The sequence below is a fragment of the Lepidochelys kempii genome, chromosome 17, assembly GCF_965140265.1.
Source record: "Lepidochelys kempii isolate rLepKem1 chromosome 17, rLepKem1.hap2, whole genome shotgun sequence".
Classification (NCBI taxonomy): Eukaryota; Metazoa; Chordata; order Testudines; family Cheloniidae; genus Lepidochelys; species Lepidochelys kempii.
The window spans coordinates 2,772,923-2,792,533 of NC_133272.1; the positions used below are offsets into that span (position 1 = coordinate 2,772,923).

The 19,611-nt window shown below is 47.5% G+C and overlaps 2 protein-coding genes across 5 annotated transcripts in view; both read right to left on the reverse strand.

Annotated features, from left to right (window-relative positions):
• BLMH (bleomycin hydrolase) overlaps positions 1 to 1,402 on the reverse strand; it is a 35,469-nt gene extending 34,067 nt beyond the window's left edge. The window contains exons 1-2 of one of the 2 annotated variants that reach the window (XM_073315988.1): positions 1,289 to 1,402; positions 204 to 401 (exon numbers count right to left, since the gene is read on the reverse strand). In XM_073315988.1, the coding sequence (XP_073172089.1) occupies positions 204 to 401; positions 1,289 to 1,301 (211 nt within the window). In that variant the 5' untranslated portion in view covers positions 1,302 to 1,402. Of the gene's footprint in view, positions 1 to 203; positions 405 to 1,288 lie in introns of both variants that reach the window. The other variant, XM_073315987.1, reaches the window with a different exon arrangement.
• A 753-nt stretch (positions 1,403 to 2,155) lies between these two features.
• Positions 2,156 to 19,611, reverse strand: part of TMIGD1 (transmembrane and immunoglobulin domain containing 1) — a 30,987-nt gene continuing 13,531 nt past the window's right edge. Inside the window, exons 2-7 of one of the 3 annotated variants that reach the window (XM_073315937.1) lie at positions 19,439 to 19,539; positions 17,996 to 18,274; positions 16,322 to 16,600; positions 14,533 to 14,636; positions 11,444 to 11,484; positions 2,156 to 4,667 (exon numbers count right to left, since the gene is read on the reverse strand). In XM_073315937.1, the coding sequence (XP_073172038.1) occupies positions 4,664 to 4,667; positions 11,444 to 11,484; positions 14,533 to 14,636; positions 16,322 to 16,600; positions 17,996 to 18,274; positions 19,439 to 19,539 (808 nt within the window). In that variant the 3' untranslated portion in view covers positions 2,156 to 4,663. Of the gene's footprint in view, positions 4,668 to 11,439; positions 11,485 to 14,532; positions 14,637 to 16,321; positions 16,601 to 17,995; positions 18,275 to 19,438; positions 19,540 to 19,611 lie in introns of those variants that run through there. The other 2 variants (XM_073315939.1, XM_073315938.1) reach the window with 2 other exon arrangements.

Sequence of the window (19,611 nt, forward strand, 5' to 3'; positions counted from 1 at the left end):
TATAAAGTCTGCTGCAGTTTCCACAGTATGCATCCGATGAAGTGAGCTGTAGCTCACGAAAGCTCATGCTCAAATAAATTGGTTAGTCTCTAAGGTGCCACAAGTACTCCTTTTCTTTTTATAATTAATAAGGGTTTTGTTTTAAGAGCAGTCAAGGAACAGCCTATCTGACAAGTCTGGGGCTTGCAAAGAATTTCCCTTACCTGAGTTTTTCTGGTTAGTGACTGGCTTGCCTTCTACAGGCACAGTATGCTGGAACACGTGCACCGTCTCCTGCACCACTTGCCGATTGAGACACACTTCCAGTGGGTCACTGGTGGTTGCAACATTTCGAGCAAGCAAGAACTGTGGCGTTGACGCCAGATTTTTGGTGAAAGCCGCTATCTTTTCCAAGCTGAGCCCTGCTGAGCAAAGCAACGCACGTTGCATCACACAAGCCGAGCGAGGCAGCCCTGGCATGTGTGGTCAGAGCCCCGAGGGGTCACACTACCTGAGAGCATGGAAATGGCTAACAAGGTACCTGGGGAACTTCCCTGCTGAGGGCACCCAAGAGGAGCCCAGGGCCAGACACCAGCTGGTGAAGCTCTGCCTGCAGCTGGGTGCCCCCACCGTGCTGGTACCCCTTATCCTAAGTGCCCCTACCCCCCAGGTCCCCCTGCATGTCCCCATCCCCACCCCCCATATGCCCCCATCCTCCAGGTACCGGTGACCCAGCTCCTCGGGTCCCCCTGCATGCCCCCCCACTCCATCCTCCAGGGACCGGTATCCCCATATGTCCGTCCCCCTACATACCCCCCCCCGGGTCCTGGCTCTCCAGGTCCCCCTGCATGCCCCCCACCCCATCCTCTGGGGACTGGTGTCCCCGCATGTCTGTCCCCCCCGGGTCCCCCTGCATGCCCCCCCCGGGTCCCAGCTCTCTGGGTCCCCCTGCATGCTCCCCCCACCCCATCCGCTGGGGACTGGTGTCCCCGCATGTCCATCCCCCCCGGGTCCCCCTGCATGCCCCCCCCCGGGTCCCGGCTCTCTGGGTCCCCCTGCATGCTCCCCCCACCCCATCCTCTGGGGACTGGTGTCCCCGCATGTCCGTCCCCCCCCGGGTCCCCCTGCATGCCCCCCCCCGGGTCCCGGCTCTCTGGGTCCCCCTGCATGCTCCCCCCACCCCATCCTCTGGGGACCCGTGTCCCCGCATGCCCCCCCGGGTCCCGGCTCTCCGGGCCCCCTTGCATGCCCCCCTCCCCCTTCCAGCGGAGCAGCCACCGCGCCCCCAGCTGGCTCCGGTCTCGCTTACCCGGGACGTTCATGGCGGGACCGGCAGCAGCGGCCCGGGCAGAAACAGGGCGGCGGTGGGGACGGAGGAGGCTCTTATAGCCCCGTCACCGGAAGTAGGAAGCGCAGCCGAAGCCGGCGAGGCGGGCGGGAGGACGGCGCGCGGAGACGGACATTCCACGCCGCTGGCGTTGCGCAGGCTCCCAACGCGGGCGGGGCCCCCGCCAGGCTCCACCCGGGCCCAGCCCTGTCTTGCTGTTAAAGGGGCCGCGCCCAGCACCTCCCGGCCCGCAGCTCGATTTGTGCAGTGGGGGTGCCGAGAGCCATTGAGCCAGACCGTGCCCCCCCCCCCCCCCGTGTGTGATGGAAACCACTTGGAGCCAGGGAGACAGCAGCGCCCCCAGTTACAGCACCTAGGCCTGCTGCAGCCTCCCCCCACCCTGCCAAGCAGCGCAGGGTCTGGGCTGGGGCGGGCAGAGACCCCTGGGCATGCAGCAGCAGAGCCAGGGCTCAGCTCTTCGCCGTGCAGCCTCAAACCACCCACCCAGCTGGGTGGGGGTGGCAGGCACGTAGCTATGCCCTTTTAGGGTTGCCCCTAGGCCCTGCACAGGGACCTCCCCTGTTTCTGCATCGCTGTGGAACAGGTTCCAGAGTTGCTGAGTGCTGGGGAAAGCACCGAGAAACACCCCTGTTTTGGGTAACGACCATAATGAATATCAGGAAGTGGGGTGGGGCGGAAGTGCTAAGAAAAGTCCCTTATTTTTTTAAATACAGTGTTGGCACCCCTACTTCGCAGGAGAACTGGGGCGTATGCCTGGACGGAAATGAGGCAAGCTTGTCCAAACAGGCCAGCAGCACAGCACTTTACAGACAGCTCTTTTTCCAAGCGTTCATTGCTATGATTTAATTTAAACAGTTGTGAACAAACAAATTCCCAGAGTTTTAAACAGAACATCAAAATACCTTACATAGATTATTTAAAAAACAAACCAGCGTTCCCTACAATCTGATGTCTCGGACTACTGCCATGCCACCAAATTTTTCAAAGTTGGTCATTCTCAGATAACCTTACAGTTCAGTGAGCCACTTTTATATGCCTCATTGATGTCAACCTTTAGCTCCTGATTGCTCGCTGGCAGGAGGAGCGCTGCCTCAACTCTTTCACCTGTACAGATGTAGGGTATCAGAGACTTCACTGGGATGTTAACTCCATGACTCCTGGATCCAGAGATGGGTCTCTGCACTTGTCACAGTGCTGACGATTTGGGTGTGTAGTTATGCAAGTGAAATAACATTTGACAGAGAAGACAGTGTGTGGATTACAAAAATTATGAACTTGTATCTCTTGTGGGTATATTTATGCTTCCCCATCTCTTCTTAATCTGTTTTCCCAAGTTTTATTTTTCAAGTGTTTAAGGGGAAATCTGTCCATGACTACCCATTTATGTGTGTAGATGAGGTTTTTTGTTCAAAAGCAAAGTATTGCATTAGATTGTGCAGTTTGGTTGTTGTGTCAGGAACTTGCTGTTGGTAAATTTCCTTTTCATTTCCGAACATCTTATTTCAATATTTCTGTTCAAGTTAATGATAGGTGCAGGAAAAGGCAAATCCTGTCCCGAGCAAACAGCATGCATAACCAATCTGACTGGTGGCGGTCAGTGTGAAGAAATCTTTCCCCATGCAAGGGGGTGACAACAGACAACCAAACAAACCAGACAACCAAAACTACCGTCTCAGTACCAAGGTAGGCTCTGTAGCTGCTGCACTTGTATTCCAAGGGGAGAACAGACCGTCACTCTGTTTTTTCACAGATCCGTTGGTCCGGTCTCACCCCAAAAATTCCCCTGCCTGCTGGAGCACAGTAAGGCCTCACAGAGCACATCCCTGTGGTGCAGAGGGAGGATGGAACCCTTCCACTGGGCCCACAACCCTACACTCATTCCCTGAACAGAATCACAAGAGTTCACTTTCTAGTTGATGGCTTTGGAATTGGGTCCGGATTTGCAGGGATAATGAGCATCCACAACCCTCACCGAGATCAGTGGGAGCTGCAGGCTGCCAGCATCTCTGCAATTCAGAGTCAAATCAACTAATTATAAATTCATAGCATTTATACAGCACTTTTCAATCTTGTAGTGAAAAATAGCTAGTCAGGCTTAGTAAAGGGGATTACTCATTGCATACAAAGCAATTTAAATTATTGTGTGTAATAAAGAGAATTTGTTTGTACTAAAGTTATTATGCTACAATGTTCCCTGAAAGCTAGTTAATGTTAAATTGGCAGGGATAGTGTCACTCCATCAATCAAGGACAGACTCAATTTTATAGTGGTTGAGAAACTCCTTTCTGCTGAGTAACACTACCTTTCCACTTTCTGAGAAAGATATTTGCCCACCAGCGACTGGAAGTTATTTATAGCACATGGGGTATGTATACTGAGTCAAATTGTGATGAGTCTTTAAAAGTTTGCGGGAATCTTGTGAAAAAATTTCTGCTGGTATGTTGCATGGTCAGTGGGGAAAGGGGAGATGACCCCTCAATTTTACAACTGGAGAATTTATTCTAAAACTGTTGTTTATTTTAACACAGTGTTTGTGAAAGGTATTAGAGCGACTGCCCCAGGTCCTGAAATCCATTGCCCCAAAGAAGGGGGCACAGTGGAGGCAGCAGCAGTACTGGCTTCATCTACTGTAGTACCCGGCTGCCTCAACCCTGGCTGGAAGGGGCCAGCTCTAGGGGTGAGTCTCTATGGGTGATTCAGGCCTTTGCCTTTCTGCGGGGACTAGCAGCAAAGGAGAAAATGAGTGCCCGGTGTGCTGATGACCATGTACTGGGAATTGGACGGAGACCCATTAAACGACATTTGGTCGCAGTGGGCCATGGAGGGAGCTAAACCAGCATACAAGAGATTTTCTTTCTTATTACCTAACTACTGAGCTGTTGAGCTCCCAAGGCTTCCCTTTCTTAAGAAATTATCTGCGACTGGTATTTGTGCACTCAACATCAAACTCTTTGGGTTGTGGGAACATAATTTCCATGGCAACTCATTGTGACTTCCTAATGACCAGGAACAGACTCCTAAGAAATAATGATCCTGATTACATGCAAACATCCTTTAGGAATAAAAATGGAGGCAGACCAAAAGGAAGCAATGTAGTCATCCTCTCCCCCCCCCCCCATTAATGTGTTCAAAGCAGTAGGTTAGAATCAACATACATAAAGAACCATTTACGTTTTGAAAGGATCATTGTGTAAAATAACAATAAATATAGACGGAACTATGTGAACTAGAGTAACTGTTGCAATGCATAATGGCTAATCCCATCCCTTAACACAACGGCATATGTCTTGCTACAGATGATGCTTCTTAGGTGCACAAAGTAACCTCAGGATTTCTTCACCTGGAGTAAAATGAAAAGGATAGATGTAAATCACGGTCTGATGTAAGGCAAAGTGGGCTGAATTCACCCTGAGCTATGCCAAAGTGCATGTCCAAAATATTTTAGCAGGGAAGCAAACTACAAGGAACAGCTTTGGTGCTCACTTCCCCTTCAACCACTCAGAGTTCACCCTCTGTCGTCATTCATGGCCAGAGCCACAAACTGGATTGGGCATGTGATCTTGTACTTGACTCTCCATGCTGCTCCTCCCACTAGGTTGAAATACCCCTGGTAGAAGTAATCTATGAAGGGGAAAGGGGAGGTGCAGGCATCTGGTCAGAATAATACTTTTGCAGTATTATTTTGCATCTGCTTTAACAGCAAAGAGAACCTGGACTTGGTCATTTTTAGTTTGTCTTAGTATCATCTTGTTTCATGTGGGCTGTCAAGGCTTAAAGAAGGAAACTATGGATCTTTGGTACCTATTGCATTCTGCATATGTTACAGAACAGCTAATGAAATGTTCTGTACCTCAAGCTAATTAACTCACATCCATGGTGTTTACTAATATTAGCTGCATTAATAATAATAATATTACTGGAACACCTTTCATCTAAAGATTTCAAAGTACTTTACAAACGTTAATAGAATAAGCCTCACAACACTGCTGTTAGGTAAGGAAGTAAGATTGTTTCCACTTCATATTCTATTACAGAGACACAAACAGATGAACAATTAGTGACTTTCTCAGTCACTCAGCAAGTCCATATCAGAGCCATGTGTCTTCTCTAGCCACTAGCCCATGCTGCCTTCCCTCCATTTTTATACTATGTTGTCTTCCTCTTAGCCCTGGTCTACACTAGGACTTTAGGTCGAATTTAGCAGCGTTAAATCGATTTAAACCTGCACCCGTCCACACAATGAAGCCCTTTATTTCGACTTAAAGGTCTCTTAAAATCGATTTCCTTACTCCACCCCTGACAAGTGGATTAGCGCTTAAATCGACGTTGCCGGCTCGAATTTGGGGTACTGTGGACACAATTCGATGGTATTGGCCTCCGGGAGCTATCCCAGAGTGCTCCATTCTGACCGCTCTGGACAGCACTCTCAACTCAGATGCACTGGCCAGGTAGACAGGAAAAGAACCGCGAACTTTTGAATCTCATTTCCTGTTTGGCCAGCGTGGCAAGCTGCAGGTGACCATGCAGAGCTCATCAGCACAGGTGACCATGATGGAGTCCCAGAATCGCAAAAGAGCTCCAGCATGGACCGAACGGGAGGTACGGGATCTGATCGCTGTTTGGGGAGAGGAATCCGTGCTATCAGAACTCCGTTCCAGTTTTTGAAATGCCAAAACCTTTGTGAAAATCTCCCAGGGCATGAAGGACAGAGGCCATAACAGGGACCCGAAGCAGTGCCGCGTGAAACTGAAGGAGCTGAGGCAAGCCTACCAGAAAACCAGAGAGGCGAACAGCCGCTCTGGGTCAGAGCCCCAAACATGCCGCTTCTATGATGAGCTGCATGCCATTTTAGGGGGTTCAGCCACCACTACCCCAGCCGTGTTGTTTGACTCCTTCAATGGAGATGGAGGCAATACGGAAGCAGGTTTGGGGGACGAAGAAGATGATGAGGAGGAGGAGGTTGTAGATAGCTCACAGCAAGCAAGCGGAGAAACCGGTTTTCCCGACAGCCAGGAACTGTTTCTCACCCTAGACCTGGAGCCAGTACCCCCCGAACCCACCCAAGGCTGCCTCCTGGACCCAGCAGGCGGAGAAGGGACCTCTGGTGAGTGTACCTTTTAAAATACTATACATGGTTTAAAAGCAAGCATGTGAAAGGATTACTTTGCCCTGGCATTTGCGGTTCTCCTAGATGTAGTCCTAAAGCCTTTGCAAAAGGTTTCTGGGGAGGGCAGCCTTATTGCGTCCTTCATGGTAGGACACTTTACCACTCCAGGCCAGTAACACGTACTCAGGAATCATTGTAGAACAAAGCATTGCAGTGTATGTTTGCTGGCATTCAAACAACATCCGTTCTTTATCTCTCTGTGTTATCCTCAGGACAGTGAGATATAATTCATGGTCACCTGGTTGAAATAGAGTGCTTTTCTTCAGGGGACACTCAGAGGAGCCCATTCCTGCTGGGCTGTTTGCCTGTGGCTAAACAGAAATGTACCCCGCTGTTAGCCACAGGGAGGGGGGAAGGTTGAGGGGGTAGTCACGCGGTGGGAGGAGGCAAAATGCGACCTTGTAACGAAAGCACATGTGCTATGTATGTAATGTTAACAGCAAGGTTTACCCTGAAAGAGTGTAGCCACTGTTGTATAAAATGTGTCTTTTTAAATACCGCTGTCCCTTTTTTTTTCTCCACCAGCTGCATGTGTTTCAATGATCACAGGATCTTCTCCTTCCCAGAGGCTAGTGAAGCTTAGAAAGAAAAAAAAACGCACTCGCGATGAAATGTTCTCCGAGCTCATGCTGTCCTCCCACACTGACAGAGCACAGACGAATGCGTGGAGGCAAATAATGTCAGAGTGCAGGAAAGCACAAAATGACCGGGAGGAGAGGTGGCAGGCTGAAGAGAGTAAGTGGCAGGCTGAAGAGAGTAAGTGGCAGGCTGAAGACAGGGCTGAAGCTCAAATGTGGCGGCAGCGTGATGAGAGGAGGCAGGATTCAATGCTGAGGCTGCTGCAGGACCAAACCAGTATGCTCCAGTGTATGGTTGAGCTGCAGCAAAGGCAGCTGGAGCACAGACTGCCACTGCTGCCCCTCTGTAACCAACCGCCCTCCTCCCCAAGTTCCATAGCCTCCACACCCAGACGCCCAAGAACGCGGTGGGGGGGCCTCCGGCCAACCAGCCACTCCACCACAGAGGATTGCCCAAAAAAAAGAAGGCTGTCATTCAATAAATTTTAAAGTTGTAAACTTTTAAAGTGCTGTGCTTAAAGGGATTGAAGGGAGGAGGGGCGGGTGGTTAGCTTACAGGGAAGTAGAGTGAACCAAGGGGCGGGGGGTTTCATCAAGGAGAAACAAACAGAACTTTCACACCGTAGCCTGGCCAGTCATGAAACTGGTTTTCAAAGCTTCTCTGATGCGTACCGCGCCCTCCTGTGCTCTTCTAACCGCCCTGGTGTCTGGCTGTGCGTAACCAGCAGCCAGGCGATTTGCCTCAACCTCCCACCCCGCCATAAACGTCTCCCCCTTACTCTCACAGATATTGTGGAGCACACAGCAAGCAGTAATAACAGTGGGAATATTGGTTTTGCTGAGGTCTAAGCGAGTCAGTAAACTGCGCCAGCGCGCCTTTAAACGTCCAAATGCACATTCTACCACCATTCTGCACTTGCTCAGCCTGTAGTTGAACAGCTCCTGACTACTGTCCAGGCTGCCTGTGTACGGCTTCATGAGCCATGGCATTAAGGGGTAGGCTGGGTCCCCAAGGATACATATAGGCATTTCAACATCCCCAACAGTTATTTTCTGGTCTGGGAAGAAAGTCCCTTCCTGCAGCTTTTGAAACAGACCAGAGTTCCTGAAGATGCGAGCATCATGCACCTTTCCCAGCCATCCCACGTTGATGTTGGTGAAACGTCCCTTGTGATCCACCAGAGCTTGCAGCACTATCGAAAAGTACCCCTTGCGGTTTATGTACTCGGCGGCTTGGTGCTCCGGTGCCAAGATAGGGATATGGGTTCCGTCTATGGCCCCACCACAGTTAGGGAATCCCATTGCAGCAAAGCCATCCACTATGACCTGCACATTTCCCAGGGTCACTACCCTTGATATCAGCAGATCTTTGATTGCGTGGGCTACTTGCATCACAGCAGCCCCCACAGTAGATTTGCCCACTCCAAATTGATTCCCAACTGACCGGTAGCTGTCTGGCGTTGCAAGCTTCCACAGGGCTATCGCCACTCACTTCTCAACTGTGAGGGCTGCTCTCATCTTGGTATTCATGCGCCTCAGGGCAGGGGAAAGCAAGTCACAAAGTTCCATGAAAGTGCCCTTACGCATGCGAAAGTTTCGCAGCCACTGGGAATCGTCCCAGACCTGCAACACTATGCGGTCCCACCAGTCTGTGCTTGTTTCCCGAGCCCAGAATCGGCGTTCCACAGCATGAACCTGCCCTATTAGCACCATGATGCATGCATTGTCAGGGCCCATGCTTTCAGAGAAATCTGTGTCCATGTCCTGATCACTCACGTGACCGCGCTGACGTCGCCTCCTCGCCCGGTATCGCTTTGCCAGGTTCTGGTGCTGCATATACTGCTGGATAATGCGTGTGGTGTTTAATGTGCTCCTAATTGCCAAAGTGAGCTGAGCGGCCTCCATGCTTGCCTTGGTATGGCGTCCGCACAGAAAAAAGGCGCGGAACGATTGTCTGCCGTTGCTCTGACAGATGGAGGGGCGACTGACGACACGGCTTTCAGGGTTGGCTTCAGGGAGCTAAAATCAACAATGTGGGTGTCTTTACATCAAGGAGTATTTCAGGCAGGACTTCACGGAGGGTTCCAATAAGAAATGGTGCACCTAAGTTATCGTTCTTATTGGAACAAGGAGGTTAGCCTGGCCTCTGATTGATACATGGCTAGATTTACCTCGCTGCACCTTCTCTGTGAGTGACTGCAGTGTGACCTAGAGGAATGAGTCCCCTAGACAGGGGAGGAGGCAAATGAGTACAAAACAAATCTGGTCTATTTCTTGTTTTGACCCACTCCATATATCTTTTACATCTTTGGCTGGCAGCAGACGGTGCAGAAGGACTGCATGCCATCCACATCTCATGGCTGCTCGGCAGAAGATGGTACAGTACGACTGCTAGCCATCCTCATCTCTTGCCTGCCTGGCAGAAGATGGTACAATACGACTACTAGCAATCCTCATCTCTTGCCTGCCTGGCAGAAGATGGTACAGTACGACTGCTAGCAGTCCGTATCGCCTGCCCGCTCACCATAAGACGGTTCAATAGGACTGACTGCAGGACTAAAGAGAATGACCTGCTCAAGTCACTCCAAATTTAGTCCCTGCGCCCATGTCTGCCCAGGCACTCCCAGCTGACATGGCCAGGAGCACCTCGGACACGACGAGGACGACTACCAATCGTATTGCACCGTCTGCTGCCAGAAGGCAATGGGTTGCTGCTACTGTGCAGCAAAGCCGTACCGCTTCTGCCAGCACCCAGGAGACATGGGGTGACGGTTACCTGAGCGGGCTCCATGCTTGCAGTGGTATGGCGTCTGCACAGGTAACTCAGGAAAAAAGGCGCGAAATGATTGTCTGCCCTTGCTTTCACAGAGGGAGGGAGGGAACGGGGGCCTGACGATACGTACCCAGAACCACCCACGACAATGTTTTAGCCCCATCAGAGTGCTCCATTGTGACTGCTCTGGACAGCACTCTCAGATGCCCGATTGTTTGCCATTGCTCTGACGCCAGGAGGGGCGCTTACAGGGTTGGCTTCAGGGAGCTAAAATCAACAATGTGGGTGTCTTTACATCAAGGAGTATTTCAGGCAGGACTTCACGGAGGGTTCCAATAAGAAATGGTGCACCTAAGTTATTGTCCTTATTGGAACAAGAAGGTTAGCCTGGCCTCTGATTGATACATGGCTAGTTTTACCTCGCTGCACCTTCTCTGTAAGTGACTGCAGTGTGATCTAGAAGAATGAGTCCCCTAGACAGGGGAGAGGGGGGGAAGCAAATGAGTACAAAACAAATCTGGTCTATTTCTTGTTTTGATCCACTCCATCTATCTTTTACATCTTTGGCTGGCAGCAGACGGTGCAGAAGGACTGCATGCCATCCACATCTCATGGCTGCTCGGCAGAAGATGGTACAGTACGACTGCTAGCAGTCCGTATCGCCTGCCCGCTCACCATAAGACGGTTCAATAGGACTGACTGCAGGACTAAAGAGAATGACCTGCTCAAGTCACTCCAAATTTAGTCCCTGCGCCCATGTCTGCCCAGGCGCTCCTGATCGACCTCACAGAGGCGATCAGGAGCACCTCGGACATGATGATGACGGCTACCAGTCGTACTGTACCGTCTGCTGCCACAAGGCAAGGGGTTGCTGCTACTGTGTAGCAATGCCATACTGCGTCTGCCAGCACCCAGGAGACATAGGGTGACGGTTACCTGAGCGGGCTCCATGCTTGCCGTGGTATGGCGTCTGCACAGGTAACTCAGGAAAAAAGGTGCGAAATGATTGTCTGCCCTTGCTTTCACGGGGGGAGGGAGGGAACGGGGGCCTGACGATATGTACCCAGAACCACCCGCGACAATGTTTTAGCCCCATCAGGCATTGGGATCTCAACCCAGAATTCCAATGGGCAGCGGAGACTGCGGGAACTGTGGGATAGCTACCCACAGTGCAACGCTCCGGAAGTCGACGCTTGCCTCGGTACTGTGGAAGCGCTCCGCCGAGTTAATGCACTTAATGCACTTAGAGCATTTTCTGTGGGGACACACACACTCGAATATATAAAACCGATTTCTAAAAAACCGACTTCTATAAATTCGACCTAATTTCTTAGTGTAGGCATACCCTTAGCAGCACCTTTAAGTACACTGATTAAAACTGGCAAAGGAGAAGAAAGGGTCCCTTAAGCATCTGATAATGAACAGCACAAAGCATCATTAAGTCCTCCCATGCTCTTCTCTTTTGGCAACACTGCCTCCCACTTATTCCTGTTAAGAGAATAAAACACCCTAAAGTGGAACTCAGCAGGAGGGGCTTTCATTCGAAAACCCATTTACACAAGACTGCCTATTTACAAATCATTGACTCAGATACTTACAGAGCTGTTTCACCTGGTGTTTGTTTTGTCTTTTTGAAGCACTAAAAATAAACACAAACAACACAATCTTGTCATTATTGTATTTCTGAATGAAAGGCTTTTACTAAGTATATTCATAACTTATATTAGTACTGCTCCTTTCATCCCACCTGGCCCCAAATGGAATATACAGGAATCACTTCACCTCCCACTGCTATGCAGCCACCTCTGGGGATGGGTTGTAACAGTTCTCAGAACAGTATACAGCAACACTACACAACAGTATCGGACAGAAAACTGCAGAAAATGCACCATAATTGATCAAACTGAAAAGCAGACAGGACAACACCAGTACTTTGGTGAAAAATGCCAGGGGTGGAAAGGTTTCAGAGTAACAGCCGTGTTAGTCTGTATTCGCAAAAAGAAAAGGAGTACTTGTGGCACCTTAGAGACTAACCAATTTATTAGAGCATAAGCTTTCGTGAGCTACAGCTCACTTCATCGGATGCATGCCGTGGAAACTGCAGCATTTATACTTTATTTATACACAGAGAATATGAAAAAATACCTCCTCCCACCCCACTGTCCTGCTGGTAATAGCTTATCTAAAGTGATCATCAGGTGGGCAGTTTGGATGAGCTATTACCAGCAGGAGAGTGAGTTTCTGTGTGTGTTGGGGGGGGGGGGGGAGAAGACCTGGATCTGTGCTGGAAATGGCCCACCTTGATTATCGTGCACATTCTGGGGAGAGTGGTCGCTTTGGATGGGCTGTAACCAGCAGGAGAGTGAGTTTGTGTGTGTATGGGGGTGGGGGGGTGAGAAAACCTGAATTTGTGCTGGAAATGGCCCACCTTGATTATCATGCACATTGTAGGGAGAGTGGTCACTTTGGATAAGCTATTACCAGCAGGAGAGTGAGTTTGTGTGTGTGAAAAGAAAAGGAATACTTGTGGCACCTTAGAGACTAATCAATTTATTTGAGCATAAGCTTTCGTGAGCTACAGCTCAAGTGAGCTGTAGCTCACGAAAGCTTATGCTCAAATAAGTTGGTTAGTCTCTAAGGTGCCACAAGTACTCCTTTTCTTTTTGCGAATACAGACTAACACGGCTGTTACTCTGAGATTTGTGTGTGTGGTTTTTGGAAGGGGGGGGTGAGAAAACCTGGATTTGTGCTGGAAATGGCCCACCTTGATTATCATACACATTGTAAGGAGAGTAATCACTTTAGATAAGCTATTACCAGCAGGAGAGTAGGGTGGGAGGAGGTATTGTTTCATGGTCTCTGTGTGAATATAGGTTTCAGAGTAACAGCCGTGTTAGTCTGTATTCGCAAAAAGAAAAGGAGGACTTGTGGCACCTTAGAGACTAACCAATTTATTAGAGCATAAGCTTTCGTGAGCTACAGCTCACTTCTTCAGATGCATATCGTGGAAACTGCAGCAGGCTTTATATATACACAGAGAATATGAAACAATACCTATTCCCACCCCACTGTCCTGCTGGTAATAGCTTATCTAAAGTGATTTCCAGCACAAATCCAGGTTTTCTCACCCTCCACCCCCCCACACAAATTCACTCTCCTGCTGGTGATAGCCCATCCAAAGTGATAACTCTTTACACAATGTGCATGACAATTAAGCTGGGCTATTTCCTGCATAAATCCAGGTTCTCACATCCCCCCCACCCCCATACACACACAAACTCACTCTCCTGCTGGTAATAGCTCATCCAAACTGACCACTCTTCAAGTTAAAATCCAAGTTAAACCAGAACATCTGGGGGGGGGGGGGTAGGAAAAAACAAGAGGAAACAGGCTACCTTGCATAATGACTTAGCCACTCCAAGTCTCTATTTAAGCCTAAATTAATAGTATCCAATTTGCAAATGAATTCCAATTCAGCAGTTTCTCGCTGGAGTCTGGATTTGAAGTTTTTTTGTTTTAAGATAGCGACCTTCATGTCTGTGATCGCGTGACCAGAGAGATTGAAGTGTTCTCCGACTGGTTTATGAATGTTATAATTCTTGACATCTGATTTGTGTCCATTTATTCTTTTACGTAGAGACTGTCCAGTTTGACCAATGTACATGGCAGAGGGGCATTGCTGGCACATGATGGCATATATCACATTGGTGGATGTGCAGGTGAACGAGCCTCTGATAGTGTGGCTGATGTTATTAGGCCCTGTGATGGTGTCCCCTGAATAGATATGTGGGCACAGTTGGCAACGGGCTTTGTTGCAAGGATAAGTTCCTGGGTTAGTGGTTCTGTTGTGTGGTATGTGGTTGTTGGTGAGTATTTGCTTCAGGTTGCGGGGCTGTCTGTAGGCAAGGACTGGCCTGTCTCCCAAGATTTGTGAGAGTGTTGGGTCATCCTTTAGGATAGGTTGTAGATCCTTAATAATGCGTTGGAGGGGTTTTAGTTGGGGGCTGAAGGTGACGGCTAGTGGCGTTCTGTTATTTTCTTTGTTAGGCCTGTCCTGTAGTAGGTAACTTCTGGGAACTCTTCTGGCTCTATCAATCTGTTTCTTTACTTCTGCAGGTGGGTATTGTAGTTGTAAGAAAGCTTGACAGAGATCTTGTAGGTGTTTGTCTCTGTCTGAGGGGCAGTTTCCACAGTATGCATCCGATGAAGTGAGCTGTAGCTCACAAAAGCTTATGCTCAAACAAATTGGTTAGTCTCTAAGGTGCCACAAGTACTCCTTTTGTTTTACTTCAGAGTCTCCCATCTAGTAACCCAGCCTGGCCTTGCCATAGCGTGCAAGCATTACTAGGACCAGGACTAGGCTGTAATTCATGTAGGCTATCCCTGATAAACAGGAAGGAGGATGACCATTCAGAGTTTGTCATTTCTGTATATGGCAAATTACAATATCTTCTCTCACAACAATATACACCTATGTGCACCACCACATTAGCGAGACTCGTGTGTTATATGACCTGTATATACCACCTTTCTGGGTCTATTTCTAAGTCCAAGACAATAGAAGTGTTGTGTTAAGCCTCACCTCCCCTCACTCAGAAAATAACGCTGAGATTAAACAAAGCTTTTTCTTAACAGCAGCTGTGCTGACTCATTATGATGGTTTCTGATTCATTGATGCTTTTGTTACCTTAAATATTTTTTCTCTTCGAGCCACAATTCCAAAAATTACAGTGAGTAAAACCACCACGGTGGCAGCAATAATGGCCTCCAAGGGAAAAACTGGTTTTCTATCTGTTGGAAGGAGGAAAAAAACACCCATTTGGATACTGGACAGATTGATACACTTCTATAAAGCAAATCATTTTAGAGATGTCCAAAAAAGAGCAGGTGGTTTCTTCCTGTCCCTGTCTACACAGTGACCTGAACTGTGCTAAAAACAGAGGTCAAAAACTGTTGTAATGCATGGGATATTCATGTGGTTCTGACATTCAAAAAGAAAGACGCAAACAACAAACAGCCAGACATTTTTACTGGACTAACTGGAAATATTAATTGGTGGCCACTCCAGCAGGTTCTCCGGCTAGGCCATCAGGCCATGGACACAGAGTAAGATGTGCAGTAGTGTTTCCTGACATCTCCAGTACAACTGTTTTTATGATGGTTCTAGGGATAGGAAAGAATGGCTTGTGGGCAGCCCTGCAGCCAGAAAACCATGTATTTATTAGAATGAGAGGTGGGAAACTGCAGCCCTAAGATAGTTGTAGATTATTAGGAAAACATATGCAACAGATCCCTACTGTGGCACCTTTGTATTCTGTAAATTGATGCAATTAAAATGTATCCTCTTATTTGTGTGTCAACAACCCAATTAAGGGATGGGGGAAAATTACTGATTTCTTTCTAAACAGGGCATAGCTTCTTGCTTTTGAAACAAACGTCTCAACAGCTATTAAGCAGAGAATCTTCACATTGTTTTACATCCTTTAAAAAAACAAAAACAACTAGCCTTCCTGGGAGAGGCCAGGAGTCTGAGCAGAAGCCAAAGTTAGTACTCCTGGATTTTGTTCTCAATTCTGATTTTGTCTTTGCCACTGCCTTGTGCTGGGCAAGACCCTGCGCCTCGTTCTACCTCATTTTCCCCATTTGTAAAATGCGAACAAGAATATCCCCCTTCAAAGGTGAGCTTTGTGGCTTAATTAACATTTATCAAGCCACCTGAGATCCTCGATTGCATCATGCTGTCTATGCACAAATTACAATTATTATACTTCATCCAGTTTTACGGCCAATCAGCATGTGAGCTTTGTGTCAGCCTATTTCTAGCTGTTGCTCCACCTGGCCCTGGCCCCAACCTGCTATTCAAAGCACTGATGTGTCATTGCCCTACTTACTTCAAATAAAATGTCCTGTTTACAACCACCCCTGCTCTAATTTCTACTGAATTCCACTGAGGGAAAAGAACAAGTTATTATATATTGTTTCCATTACAGTCGTGCCAGATTTCTCCACTCGTCATCGGGCTAATTGTGCTGGGCACTGTGCAAACATGAAAGAAGAGACAGTGTCTGCCCCAAAGCGCTTATAATCTAGTGCCCTGATGCTGCAAATGGATCCACGCTCCTGTGGCTGAACTGAGCCTCACTGACTTAAACAGGGCTCTTCACTGGCACAGGGATTTGCCAGTATGGACTGCACTGCAGTATTGGGGCCTGTGTAAAGTATAACCTTTTGCTCAGGGCAACTAATAACTGCTGGGATTCAAGTTGGCCAATGTGCATGAATTTAAAGAAGGGATTGGAATTATTTGAAAATTTTAATGCACACATCTGGCTTCAGGAGATCAGAAGGTGAGATGCAGCCCCTTCAGATTACACACTCCAAATACTTTTAAATAACTGGTGGAACAGGAAAAGCAGTCAGGTGCATAAGCCAAGCTATTGTTTCTATGCACTTAGATGCACACTCATTAGTGTTACCTTCAACTGTCAGGTGGAACTCCTTTTTCATCCCTCCAAGAACAGATTTAGCCTCACAAGTGTATGTTCCATTGTCAGATTTTTCTACTTTCTTGATAGTCAGCTGGAAGACCTCACTAGTATGGTATATCTGATAGCGATCTTTCTTCAGGGTCAGGGTGCTGTTGTCTTTATACCAAACCATTTCAGCTTGAGGGTTGGAATTCACATTGCAAGTCAGCTTCACATCATTCTTTTCTTCTACTGGAGGAGGGTCTTCCCCAGTTAGGAGAGGGGGAACTGTTCACAATAACCAGTTATTTTAATTACAAAGTTACCAGAACCACAAACACCTACTTACTATTTAAGGGAAAAGGAGTTCCCTGTAAACATTTCTGATGCATGCACAAATAACAATGATGATGAATAGCAGTTATGTAACCCTTCACAGCACTACTTGAGCAAACTGGGCAGTCATCATTAGAAACAGTAATTTCCAGACATAATTTTAAAAGGGAGTCCTGACTACTTTTCAAAACACCAATATAAAACAGTTCGCTGCTACAGCTTTTAGCAGTCTTTCCTACGAGCTGTACTAGTGTTAAATTTCATTCTGTCATAACATCGAATATTACAGTGAGAAATCTAAACTGGATGCATTGTAGGATCAGAATTTAGCTTATTTAATAGCTTTCCCATGCACTGCTAAACACTGCTGGAACGTGATACATTTGGAGCAGAGGAAGTGGGGCTGGACAGAGCAGGAGAGAGAACAGACACCACCAAGGAAGGGGGCGAGATTGATCACATGACATCTTCCATCTGGAGGCACAGTTGGCCACCTTTATGTCTTCAAAGCTTCAGGCATCACCTTTCAGCTCTTTCACTGAATAAAAGCTTGGTTTTTACAGCGTAATAACTAATGCCTATTAACCATCATGCTGCAAAATCCTAGTGGAGTCAAGGGGCAGGTAGTTTTTGACATGATGTAGCTAGGCGAGATCAATCCTATGTCTCCCACCCATGGCTAAGCTCACCTAGCTACATCCCGATAAAAGCTGAAGTGCTGTATGTCTCCTAGGGTTTGACAGTGGGAAGGCTAACACACGTCAGTTATCCTTTTTTAATTTATTTTTTATTTTTTATATTTTTTGCAGTGAAGACATAGCCAAAGGCACTCACTGCTCCTGGTTCAGGGCATAGGCCACTCACCAGCAGGTGTCTGGAGTTTAGGTGCATCAGGAGGATTTTATATATTCCTCTAGCATCGCACAGTGGCCACTGCAGCAGAGAGGATACCAGAGGAGACAGGTCTTTTTTGTGCTCTGATTCTTTTGTTCCCCTCTCTTTTCAAGCCGGAGTCTAGGTGGAGGAGGCAACAATGTCTAGTCAATCTACTTCTTAATCAAGGGTCTCATCCAGCTCCCACTGAAGAAAACTGAAAGGCCCCGCATTGATTTAAATGAAAGTCGGATCAGGCTTGAAGGTTTTGTTTACGCTAGGGAAAAGGTGTATTTTGAACACATTAGCGAACACCTAACATCAGCTAACACTTTTTCCTAGAAAAGACAAGGCAAAAGAATATAGAACAGTTGGGCATGGACTTCACCTCGTGAGCAGCCCCCGGGTGTGCTAAACCCACTGATCTCACACTGCCATAGCTATTTTGCATAATCAGCCCTCCCATTAACTCACACTGGACATCCAGAGTCACCGAGATCTGAACAGACTCGTTCCGCACCAGCTTGCAGGTAAAGCTGACTCCATTGTCGGTCTTAGAGACTGGAAGGATGCAGATGTTAGTGGTATTCATTTTATTGCCATCTTTCATGTTCACAGTCCCACTGTCTCGGTACCAGCGTAATTCCTCCGCCCTGCTGCTGTTATGTACAGTACACCACAGAGACTCTTCACGGCCAGGCTTTGTGGCTAGTATTTGGTTATCAGAACAATTGTTTATAGCCAGCTCCACACCTGGGAAGGGAAATGGACATGGTGGGTTTCACAATCTGTACCTTTTGCACAGGCCAGGACAATATGAATAATTACCAGGCCGCTCTGACAATGCCCAGGCCCCGGAAAGCAGGTTAAGAATGGAGTTGTCAGACTTAAATCTAATAACCACCGTTTCTAAAGCAGCTTCTCAAACTGCAGCAACAATTGTTCAGGCACAACTTGTGTTTTATTTATTTAGATTTACAAAAAAGACACAAAGGTACCTGCCCTAAGCTGTCAGTCTTCTAAAATTGCAAGCAAACGCAGGGCCCTGACGCTGCAGCTGACTGCATGGGTGTAGGAACCTAGGCTGTGAAGAAAAACCCTACCAGCCACCACCATATATAGCAGTGATGTATTAGCCCCTCCAGCAAAAGGAAACAATAAAGACAAATACTTCACCCTCCCTGAAATACTATGTGTGCTCAGTTTTCACAGCCAGGCTTTTATGCACTCAATTTTTCATGCTCATGTTTTTATGTGCTCATTTTTTTGATTGTCTCAAGTTGCATTTGTGAGTATAACTGGGTAGTTAGATCACCAGCTACATCTGCACTGGCTTCAGTAGAGTTTTGCTGTTCAAGGACTGCAGAATCAGATTCTAAGCTTGGAGCCTTAGGACATTTTCACTGGGAAAAATAATCCCTGTGGGAGATAAGTTGTCATTATCTCCGAAACTCAAGACTCTAGTTCCCGTTATGTCTTAATTAACTGAAAAAGTCAGTTGAAAATGCAAAGGCAATTGCACTCTTGGGGCACAAAAATAACCTGAGACCATGATTCTCTTGTTTGGTACTCCTAGATAGCAAAAGCATTCAGACTTTTCGTTTTTCACGTATTGTGCAAATAATGGAGTCCTCTGATTTTTGTACTCTTTGAGTTCACCAGTCTCATTTAGTGTGAATGACACTTTTTAAAATGGTGAAGTCTCTTCATTCTCTCTGGTTGCTCACGACGCTGTATTGAGCAGATCAGTTCTTTCTATGTGTAGCCTATTTAGGACCGATTACTACAATATAGGAAATGTAGGATCCAGCTGTAGCACATCGCCCTGGACACTACCCAGTGACAGGTGTCAAGCAGAGCATCAGGAGATATTAAGAAGCTCAGACAAATAAGCTGCAGCTTTTCTTTGCTGCTTACCTGTGACTAGACATGGAAAAAGTAAAACTGCAAGGACAGGTACTCCATAAGGGGTGGGTAGGCGGCTCTTCTGGGCCATCTCTGATATACTCAGGTGGGATCTGTTGGATAGAGAGTCATAGTTCTGTGAATACTGCAAGCATGGGATAATTATACATTGCTATCACACATTC